The sequence below is a fragment of the Medicago sativa genome, chromosome 1 (assembly GCF_051527215.1).
Source record: "Medicago sativa cultivar Bolivia chromosome 1, Bolivia_mono, whole genome shotgun sequence".
Taxonomy (NCBI): domain Eukaryota; kingdom Viridiplantae; phylum Streptophyta; class Magnoliopsida; order Fabales; family Fabaceae; genus Medicago; species Medicago sativa.
The window spans coordinates 27,671,370-27,682,753 of record NC_140749.1 but is presented as its reverse complement, the minus strand read 5'-3'; the positions used below and the strand labels follow the sequence as shown (position 1 = coordinate 27,682,753).

General features: G+C 31.7%; 1 protein-coding gene and 1 long non-coding RNA gene across 11 annotated transcripts; both read left to right on the top strand.

Moving 5' to 3' along the window:
- Positions 1-1,168: 1,168 nt before the first annotated feature.
- Positions 1,169-1,989, top strand: LOC146953939 (uncharacterized). Its single transcript, XM_085712749.1, has one exon. It carries the CDS (start codon positions 1,300-1,302, stop codon positions 1,849-1,851), a length of 552 nt encoding a protein of 183 aa, XP_085568875.1. The 5' UTR covers positions 1,169-1,299; the 3' UTR covers positions 1,852-1,989.
- Positions 1,990-5,181: 3,192 nt separating this feature from the next.
- On the top strand, positions 5,182-10,909 carry LOC146953938 (uncharacterized). 10 transcript variants are annotated; one of them, XR_015011469.1, is made up of 11 exons: positions 5,182-5,290; positions 5,934-6,039; positions 6,310-6,472; positions 7,057-7,437; positions 7,605-7,668; positions 7,779-7,844; positions 8,063-8,387; positions 8,972-9,247; positions 9,817-9,891; positions 10,090-10,167; positions 10,277-10,909. It is a non-coding gene; the product is annotated as an uncharacterized LOC146953938 (long non-coding RNA). The 10 variants fall into 10 exon arrangements; XR_015011468.1 differs by having other exon boundaries at positions 10,003-10,167; XR_015011476.1 differs by lacking the exon at positions 10,090-10,167 and having other exon boundaries at positions 7,057-7,233.
- Positions 10,910-11,384: the final 475 nt, after the last annotated feature.

The following is an 11,384-nucleotide window of genomic DNA, read 5'->3' as shown; positions in this document are numbered from 1 at the left end:
TAGATTGAATTTGTAGTGTTTGATAAAATTGGTGGTTGAACTAGTTTATAGATAATGGATATTTGTATTAAAGTTGTTTGTAATCACTATTGTTTTTACAATTTTATCCTTAAGAAGGAGGGTTAGTTTATGTTTTCCATGTTATTTATTGTTGATTGAAGAAAAAGATGTACAATAAGTAGGGGCGTGTATGTAAAGAAATAATTAATGTAGTTGGAAATAGCAAATGAGTCTTATAAAAAGGGGAAAAAATTCTCAAAAGGGTCTTGTAATTAGGAACGGAGGTAGTTGGGTTAATTAAGTTTTTAGTTCCTATAAATATTCACAGTTTTGTTTTTAGTCCCTACAAAATAAAATCACACTTTTTAGTTCTTGTGACATTTTCCTTAAAACATTCTAGGGACCAAAAATGTTGATGAAAATTTTTGACAGTGACTAAAATGTTGATGGAAAAATTTTATAGGGACTAAAAATGCTGATGGAAAATTTTATAGAACTAAAAAGTGCGATTTTACTTTTTAAGGACTAAAAACAAAATTCTGAATATTTATAAGGACCATTTACTTAATTAACCTGTTAAATATATGTAACAAAAGTTATAGAAATACAGTAGAAACTCTTTGAATTAATACTCGGTAAATTAATAAACTCTCTAAAATAATAAATTTGTCCGGTCCCGACATGGGCCAATGTAAAAAGTTGAAAAACTCGATAAAATAATAAGATAATAATTTTTCGGGAGATCCCTTTATAATTTTCGGTCTCAAGAAAATCATAAATTAATAATTCATAGAAACTGAAAAAAAAAATATATTAAGAATTAATTGAACACATTTGTTCCTCTTATTTACATTTACTGTACTTCAAAAGTCATTATTGATTTCCAATGCATATGAACACAGTAGTTACTAATTTACATTGAGTCTCAAGGTTCGCTGCAACGTAATTCTAAGAGGCATAGACTAATTTGCCGTTTTGTTTGGTATATACAGTATAATTACTTAAAATCTCTTTAAATTAATAATTATTAATTTATCGATAAATTAATAACTCTCTAAATTAATAAATTTCTCCGGTCCTAACATTATTAATTTATAGAGTTTTAAGTGTAAACAAATACAGTAATGAAACCACGTGTTATGCTAAGAGGAAGTTCATTTTGTGTTGGAGTATCCTATAGCTCACAAGTGTCTTCATCATGCAACAATTCAATCCCTTATATCCCTACCATACATCCCACCACCCACCCTAATTATTAACATTTCAAATTACCACCACCCTCAACTTAATTACTACTCCATGATTATTACCCAAAACATCATGTCGTCGTCATCATCAATCTCTTCATTAATCTCATCCTCACTCCTAAAAAAAACCACCACCACAATCACCAAACCTCTCTACATCACAAATTTAAAGTCCAAAAAACCTCCATCATCGCTTTGTATTACATCGGGTCTTTTCTCAAATAGTCACAATATACCCGAATATCCGGGTAAAGGTCCACCCGAATTCCCCTTTCAACCCGAAACCGAACCACCTTCATTTCCTAAAGAGAATCCTACAATTCCAACACGTGAACCTGAAGTAAACCCAACTGTGCCACCCGAAATAGTTATTGATCCTCCTCAGTTTAACCCATTTCCTGACCCGAATCCAAGCCCAAGACCGGATGCTCCAAAACCACCACTAACTCCTCCTGGACAAGATATGCCGTTTCCCATACCGGATGTAGTACCACCGCGGCCGCCACCGGATGTTGTTCCTCCATGTCCTCCTGGACCGGATATTGTTCCACCGCCATCTACTCCGCCGATACCGCCACCCACAGGACCAAGTATAATTCTGTAGGTAGTGTATTATACAAGAGCTAAACTTGGAAAATGCATGTTAATTATTTATGTACGTATTCATGATATAGTTTAGTATCATCTATAAATTTGGAAGTTTAGTTTTAGATAAAAGAATTTTATTTACATGGTTGTATTATGTTCATTGTATATAACCTTAGCTCGTTAGGATTGGTTTTCGACTTATTTAGATTTATTTACTCACGTAAGGGTGTTTGGACTTTGGACGATAATATGAAAAGGTGGCAAGAATTTTGAATAAAATAATCTTGTTTTGGTATAAATTAGTGTACTTCCCTCAAAATAATCTTTTGAAGAAAATTTAGCGTAAACCAAATGTCCCTAGCACCAAGAATTGTGAGGAGTAAAATAAACTTAGACTAAATAGTCTCGAGCATAAAAATGTTTTGAGTCTAAATCTATAGATTCATAAGCATCTTGACCAGATACTCTTATTTTTGTCACACATAACCTCGGTCATACACATCATGTTATGTGTAATTGGCTGACACATGGAAATGATCTTCTATCTAATTTCATAGATGATTTTGGTTTGTCTTCAAAAACTAATCATTTTTCTTCGATTGATTTTTGAATTGTATTCCCTAAAACGTTTGATGCTACTCTACAAATCTTCCATTCCTCGTGTTAGTTTATGTGTAACTAATTTCTTTTTATATGTTGGGATTATGTTTAGTTAGCTATGATGTTAATGTAAACTCTTATATAATCTTTGGTTCACTATATCGATGTAAAACTCTGAAATTGGTTATTTGATTTGATTGACGCTATATCTAAAGGATCTAAAATAAATTCATTTGTAGATATGTCTTCTTAGACATAAGACTTATGCTTACAATCACATACACTTTTAAGTCTTAATGTCATTGTATTGATTAATTGAGCGAGTTATTAGAAGTTAATAGGAATAAATGAATCTAACGTCATTTGTTGGACACAAAAATGTATGAGCGTGAGAAAGGTGAAGGTACAATTGAAACATTGAAAGTATAAATGTGAAAGGTGAAGAATATTTAGAAGTAATATCTAGATTACTAGAAATATTTCAATTCATGCAACTTATAAAAACTAACATGTGAAGAGTATCCAAGAAAAATTTCAAGTAAATGGTTACAAGCCTTTAGGGGCCAAGGATTTCAATTCAAAGAAAGAGGTTTGCATAATAAGTTACTTGGAAATTAGAAAGACACATGACACCCATGCAATATAAGACACCCATGCAATATATAAGGTTAGTTTATTTTGTCTATAAATTGTAAGATCAAATTTCATACAAAGGAGTTCATTTCTATTTGACAAAACTACGTCTATTAGATACACACTCGTCCTCACATGATATCATTTTTATTGGATATGTTGAAAGAACGATAGTTGGAGAAGGAGAGATAAAAAGTTGTTCGTTGACTAACCAACACCAATCAAAAACGTCATTGTCCACAACAAAGTTAAGAGTGGTATGGAACAAATATTAGAGCAATGATATTTTAACAACCAAAAATCAACAACTTTTGTTTACACCGTATATGCCATAAAGCAATTCGAAGCTTGCACAGAATCCAAGGCGGTATGAAAATATTAAAAAATTCAGTTTGTATTCAAAACTGTATTAATTAATAGAGCGACCAGACCAAATTGAGGAACATTTGGAAAAAACATGTACTATTTTAAGATATTAGTAGTCACAACTACTCTCTCCGTCCGATAATAACTGAGTCATTTGCAAAAAAATAGTTTCAAAAATAGACAAATTTCACTTTTCAATACAATATTAATTACTTTTTTCAATTGTAACTCTAATTAATACTACTTTCACTACTTTTAATTCAATATAGATATAGAAAAATTCTATTCTATAGTGAAGTCATAATAATGACTTTTCTGGTCAAGTTAATCTTCAAATTATATTATATCTAAATTTAATTAACAAAATGACCCTTTTCTTGAAAGGGAGCTTCTATGAAGAAGTCGGACAATTGACTTCTTCGGTGCAGTCGTTTGAATGAGCCAATCAGATTTCAAGTGATGACACGTCAGATGTAGGACAAATTTTAATATGGACCACTTGCTCATATGTTCCACCATGGACAAGTTTATTTGATGATCTTAACGGTTAGATTTACTTGGTCTCTATGTTATTGTGGTACACTCTCTACACATGATTTTTCCTTCTAATTTCAATTCTCTCTCCTCTCTAATTTTCTTTCTTTATTTATTCATATTCTCTCTCATCCAGATTTTTATTAAATCAATCTTCAACATCTTCATAATATCTTCATCATCTTCATCAACATATTCATCATCTTCATGAGAGAAGGAAAAAAAAAAACCAAGAATTTTTTAAAAAAACATGAAATTACATAATTTAAAAAAAAAACATTTCAATTAATTACATTTTCATAAAATACTTCTAATTTCAATCCTAATTAAAGAGTACTCAAGGACAATTTATATGGAATGCTTTATGGACAGCTTGATAAATCCTTCTGGTTGGCGTTAATGGAGTGGGGATTTTGCATTAAGCACATTATATTATGCAGAGTATAAAGCATCATACATGATTTACTCAAAACAAAAAGAAAAAAGCATCATACATGATTTACTCAAATCAAATATGTGATTGCTTCTTCAAAAAAAATAAAATATGTGATTGGATTGTGGATTTGCAAAATAAACTTGTGCTTTCTTCATACCTTTCAATTCCGATCAAAACTACGAAAAATTCGTTGAATTTTATTGAGTACAAAGGGAGATCCGATCAGGTCGGAACGCGGGGCAAAAAAACCCGTTTTGCAGACAACGGGCAAAGAAGATGAGTTTAAAAACAGAGTTTAAAAAAAGATGAGTTTAAAAACAAATAAAAAATAAAAAATGTACCGCACATGAAATGTACCGCACATGACTTGAACAGACGACCTATTACACAATAAGAAATAAGAACAATTGAACAGACGACCTATTACACAATAAGAAATAAGAACAATAAGATAAGACATTAACATTACCAACTGCACCACGCATTCATTTGTTTATTTTTAGGAATTTTATTCTATTTAATTATTATTAACTGTTTTGAATTGTGTATTAAATGATTTAATTCATTTAATTTTTGATTTCTAATTAGAGCAAGTCTTACATTGATACAAAGCTAAATAAAATTAATATGGACACATATACATCTACTAAACTAAATAGGAAAATTCATGGCCGTTTTTTTTACAATTTTACCCTTGTGGGGGTATTTTTGTAAATTGGTAAATGCTGCCTTTCCCCCTATATATATGGAGTGGTATGATTTTACACCAAAAAAATCACTCCAACCCATTCCATCGTATACCAAAAAATAAGCCTTCATCTGCTTCTGCTCCTGTCTTTCGTTCCTTTCCTTCTTCCTCAAAGTTTCGTTTTAGTCTTCATTGAAGGTAAATTCCTCTTCCTTTGATCAATTGAAAATCATCAATCGGTGTTATGCATGTTCAATTGGGTTTTGGTTTTCCAAAAAAGGGTTTTCCTGTTATTTTTTTCATTTTCCAGAATTTTTTGGGTTTTGGTTTGAACTTTGCTTGCATGTTTTCAGAAAAGGTTTTTTATTTTATTATAATTGACGTTTTGATTCCTTGGTTTTGTGTTGTTGTTTATTGATTCTGTTTTGTATACATGAAATATAAGTTTAAAATTTGACAGAAAAGAAATACTTGGTTTGTTGTGAGAGAGAAATTTGTATTGTTGTTCTGAAATGCATGCATGTGTGTTCAGGAATAATTTTTTAAGATATACAAGATTTTTTTATGATACCAAAGTTTATAGTTCTAATTTTGATTGAATCTAATTTGGGTGTTTGAGTTGTAGATTGGTACAAATACCTATATGGGTTTGATTTTTTCTTTTTTTGTTGTTGGTTGTTGATTTTAATGTTTTGTTTTAGTGATTTTAGGGGTTTTGCATTTTGTTAAAATTGATGTTGTTGGCTTGGTTGTTTATTGATTTTTTCTTTGTACACTCTTTAAATTCTGGGAAATTTCTATAAAATCGACAAGTTTAACCCATATCATTTAATTTTCTTAGTGTAACAAGGAGCAAGAGGAGTGAGAGGGAACTTCTGAGTGTGAATAAGGAGCAAGAGGAGAAGATTTTGAGGCTTAAGCTCATGATTGAGAATAAGAATAAAGAGGTATATATTTTGTGTTCATGTTGTTTTGAATCTGATTTGCAATTAGGAAATTGTTTGTGATTTTGTTTTTGGTGTGATTCTGTTTTTGTTTGTGATGTCTCTATACATGTAACTTGTGAAAAAATTGAATCTTTTGAGATTAAATCTCACTTGGTGTAAATTGCACACAAGGTGTTTGTGAAATTGACTAAAATTGGTGATGCATGAGTTGCTTATTTGATGACTTAAAAATTGATGGCCTTCTAGAATTCACCCACACATGTTTTGCAGGATTTGTATGGCAAGGAGTGTTATATAGTTTGCAACTGAAGAATCTTATCAGTGTGTTTGTGCAAATCATTGAGGTTCCAGCTTACTTTTGATGCAGAGGTTTTGGTTTCCGAAGCCTTCAGTCTGTGCAGATGTTCATCATATTATGATGTGAAAATGTGAGGTATAGCCAAATTCTTTTCTTAGACAAACAAAATGAGGCTAGATCATGGATAGTTTTCCTTATTTAAACTTTGGCATCCTTATGTTCTGCTACCATATTCTCCATAAATTTATTATATTATATAATAGAAAATCTATTGTTGCAGACAAGAGGAATATATTCATGTACAAGTGTCACAAAGTTTCCTTAGAATATCATCATAACCTAGATATGGTTCTTTAGGACACCTTGACACTGTCTGTGAAATGCTTCCTGTAAACCACGCTTCCCAGCTCATTATTAATTTTCAACTCAGAAATCTGCCATACACAGGGCTACAAAAAAATTTCGTATTGGAATTGATGTTGTGATATGTAAAATATTTGATTTTAGTCCTACAAAATATAGACTAAAATGAATATTACATGGATCAATTCCAATAAGAGTAAATTTTGTAAGTACTGAATCAAAACATCGATGACCAAAACCAAAAAGTGGTAAATTCACAAATACTAAAAACGAAAACAAGAAATTGTATATTTGAATTTAAATTTATTATAACAATGTTGAAAAAATTAAATACCATGTTTTTTATGATTATGCAGGACGTTTCAATGGCTAAATATATAATGAAACAGTATGTGGCTGCAGTGGGAGGAGAAAGAGCATGGAATTCAGTGGATAGTATGTATGCAATGGGACAAGTGAAAATAGCAAATTCAGAGTTTTCTGTAGGGGAAAGGGATGTGAATAGTAATAACAATAATGAGAAGATGGTGAAGGTGAAGATGAAAGGATGAGATGAGTTATGGTGTTTAGAGTTTGTGGTTTCTGGTAACAAGATTAGTGCAGGAAGTGATGGAAAAGTTGCTTGGAGATAAACTCCTTGGCATCATTCTCATGCTTCTCGTGGTACATTTAACAAACTTGAGATATGATTGGACCATGAGGTCTTGAAACGTGCAAGGATCACTTGGATATATCATGTAATAAAATAAAAGAGTGAAAATTGCAAGTTGAATTCAAATCATTTGCTCAAAGCTATGTGGACTTGCTTTATTGGAAGTATAATTGTGGTCATGAGATGTTTGAGGAAATGTCTCAATATTAAAAATTGAGGTTTTAAATTGTGTTTTTCTCTATTATGTTGTAGGTTCACAAAGTTGTTGAGCTAAGCATAATAAACAGGAGCAGAGGCAGAACACAACCATGTAGAAGTATACATATTTACTTTTCACTATTTTGTGTTGAATTTGTAGTTTTATAGATTAGTTAATTCATATACTTATATTGGGTTGCATGTTTGGAGAAATTCTCTCTTGTGCAGGCGTCATCAGATTTGAGTATTTTGGACTTTGATATACCTTTTTCCATCACCTTTGTAGCATCTGTGGTAATTGAAATTTTGGTGATAATTTGTATAATGGTTTCAGTCACATGGCAAGTTCTTATTGTTTCTGTTCCTGCAATGGTTGCATCAATATATATATTCATGTTTGTTATCCACTTTACAATTTTTCTTGATTTCATAATCTGATTTTCTTTCCATCGTTGAATTATTGAGCTTTAAGTTCTTATATCTTCTTTATATGTTTTTTTTCTTCCTAAAAGCAAGATTATCAAGCTTTTTCAAGGGAACTAATGCTGATCAACGGAACCACCAAAGTTCCTGTCATGAATTTTGCAGCCGAGACATCGCTTGGAGTAGTCACTGTAAGAGCATTTGTCATGGTTGAAGCTTCTTTCACTACTTAAAACTTGTGGACAGAGATGCTTCATTGTTCTTTCATTCTAATGTGGCAATGGAATGGGTAGTTATTCGAGTTTAAGTTGCGAAGAATATGTAATGGCTGGTCCGTGTGATTTAGTATCCAAGTGGAAGCTATGGTCCTACTACCATAACATTGACCAGCAAAAGCTATCTAAGAACCAACAGGTATGACTCCATCTTAGATTTTAATCAGATATAGCATCGTATTTTTTATTTGTCGACGGAAATAGTTGAGGTCAAAATGATTAAGAACAAAAAATTTGTAGGTGTATTGTGTTTTTTTATCAATGGAAGAAATTTGCAGCACAATAGTTTAACTCAATCTTGGATTCAATGTGTATCAGTTATTCATCATCTTCAACCTTCTTTTTTCAATTTAGATTCATGTTTATTCCAAACAATTGACTTTAGCTTTTCTAGACCTTCCTTCCTAAGGATGTTATCCTATTTTTTCTTTTGCTTCTCAGTTCATTGTGTTTGGCATGAGATAGCAGCATCAAAGAAGTACCTTTGAGAAAGGCATTAGAAAATATGATATGATTGAACAGTTTAATAAGTTGAGCAGCTTAGACATGAAAAGTTTTATTCCATTAGGTCAATTGGAGTATTTGATTTGTTATGTTTGGCATCTAGGACATTTTTCTGATTTTGTTTGTTGTTGGATGTTTTTGTTCTTGGGTTTTGATGATTAAACTGATTTGGGCTATTTGGGGACTGTTTTTGGGTGAATTTTGACATGTTTCATGCAGGAAAATTGAGTCAAATCTATGTTCATTAGTGATTCAAAGAAACGAGCAGGGGGGCATGTGCTAGCTCATGCAGCCACCATAAGGCTGATGTTCAGCAAGGGAAAAGGTGAACAGGGCGTTTGCAAAGTGTTTGACGCCCCAAACCTGCCAGAGGCTGAAGCAGAGCCAGAATATGTGATGTTAACTTACTGGATTCTTGAAGGACCTTGCATGCTTCCTGCAAATGCGTCACATCAAGCCGGAATTGGAGGATTTGTCATCAATCAAAACAATGAAGTATGGTATCTTTCTTCTGTCAATAACTAACACTAACATAGCATGATAATGATATTCTGAACAGTTCTTATCTAATTTGCTATATGCAAGCACTAATTTTTGTATAATTTTTTCTAACAAATTTGTAAAGGTGCATGTACCTCCTAAAAAAAAAGGTATTATTCTTAACTAAAAATACAATCAAGCAAGCATAAGGAATTTATTATAGTGACATTATAGTTAATTATTGTAGTCTGATTATAACTACAAGGTTATAGTGAGAGTTTGAATTTGAATACTGAGGAATCCCTGTGAAGGAGGTTACTAGCAGAGAGATTTGCTTCAAAGTAGACAATGAAATAGATAGTTGTTAGTCACATCTATAATGACAAGTGGTTTCTTGATATGTTATTGATATTGGTTCAAAATTTACATTTGCTTATATGATTGCTACCATGTATCATTTAGTTTCAAGAAGTGGTTTCAAATGACAAGAGCTTACTTATTTAATTATATGCTCTTTTCTTATGACAATGGGATCCTCCCTTCATGTTTATTTTTTAATGATTTCTCTTTAAATTTATTTGCAGAATTGAGTGAAAGAAGTTTACGTGCTCCAACGGCTACTTTAGTGATTGATTTGTCTGCCATGGAGTTGTTAGCAAGTAAGTTTTGTGGTTCTAAATTTGTTTTGTTAATTTTGTTTCATTCCTTTAGTTCTAAATTTTTAGCGATTCTTAGTTTATGCAATCTCTTTTATGTGTATGTTGTTGCAGATTGGTTATACTGTTTGTGCATAATTGTGTTTTTAATTTTTTATGGTATTGTTTTCCTGTTCATATATGAAAATTCTTATTGAAAAGAAACAAAATTGAGACTTAAACCCAACTTGATAATACCAAGGGCGACATCAAATGCTTCCATAGGATTTGATATTTAAGGTGTTTTTTTCTCTCTGACATCTGGTTTACTGCATTGTCAAAACATTCTTGAGTGATTGAAATTTTGTTTGGCTTTGGTACTAAAATTTCCAATTTTTGGTTATTGCAGATTCTTACAAGGCAATCAATGATGAAGGAATGCCAATGTACCAAAGACCTTTCATGAATTACGTAAACAAACAATAAGAAAATCTTCACAGTTAAGGCTAATTAATATTCATGAATTAGCTAATTAATATGAATATTAATTAGATTAATATTCAACTATCTCACTGTGGAGTTCCCTGAGTCTCTAACTTCATGATCAAGTTAAGGCTTTGGAGACAATTCTGCCAGCAAGGCTTGTATCACAGTTGACAGACATGGAGCTGAATGAGTGTGAGGAGACAACACTTCATGATGTCAACATTGAAGAAGAGACAAGAAGAAGGCAGCAAGCTCAGCAAGAGGCATATGATGAAGATGATGAGATGCCTGGTGGTGCTCAAAGAGTACAGTGTGCTCAGCAGTAATGAGTTTGGAGATGTGCTGTGGTAGAACCTTCATTGATGTGTTTTAGCTTTGTTGGGCTAAACATAGTGGTGTGTCTGATGAAATGATTTTTGAAAAACAGTGTAGCGTTTATTTTCGTATAAAGATATCATATATGGTTAATTTTATAATTTGTTCCCTTGTGTTTGCAAAATTGCAACTACTCTGAGTTTACTCTCCCTCTCTTATTAAGCAATTTTTTCCTTTCCTTCCTTGCGTGTTTCATTTTCCTATGAATTGTAACAAGATGAGCCGATAGAAATTTGTTGTTTGGTCTGTATATGGTATAGTTATATTATGTTATGTTTGTGAATGTTTTGTTTGAAGGCAGTTAGCTGGTTACAATTAAATATACAACTTGATTAAACCACATGAATTATTTTATAGTTATACTATATAAGGCTATGTGTTTGACATTGTAGAATATATGCAAGCTGTTAACGGCTAATCTACAAGATTAATTATAATGCATGAAAGGCTTGCTTTTTGAACCAAGTCCATCAAAGATAATATTTTTTGTTAGATCTTTTGCATCCCATAACTTAATTTCTTGAGTTACAAAAGCTCCTGTTGCAACTTTAGGGGAGGATAACTTCATGATTTCAAAAAATATTCATTCATAAATAGATATAGATCACTTGAGATATTATATTGTATTCTTTAAGCATTGTGAACAATTGGTTTGT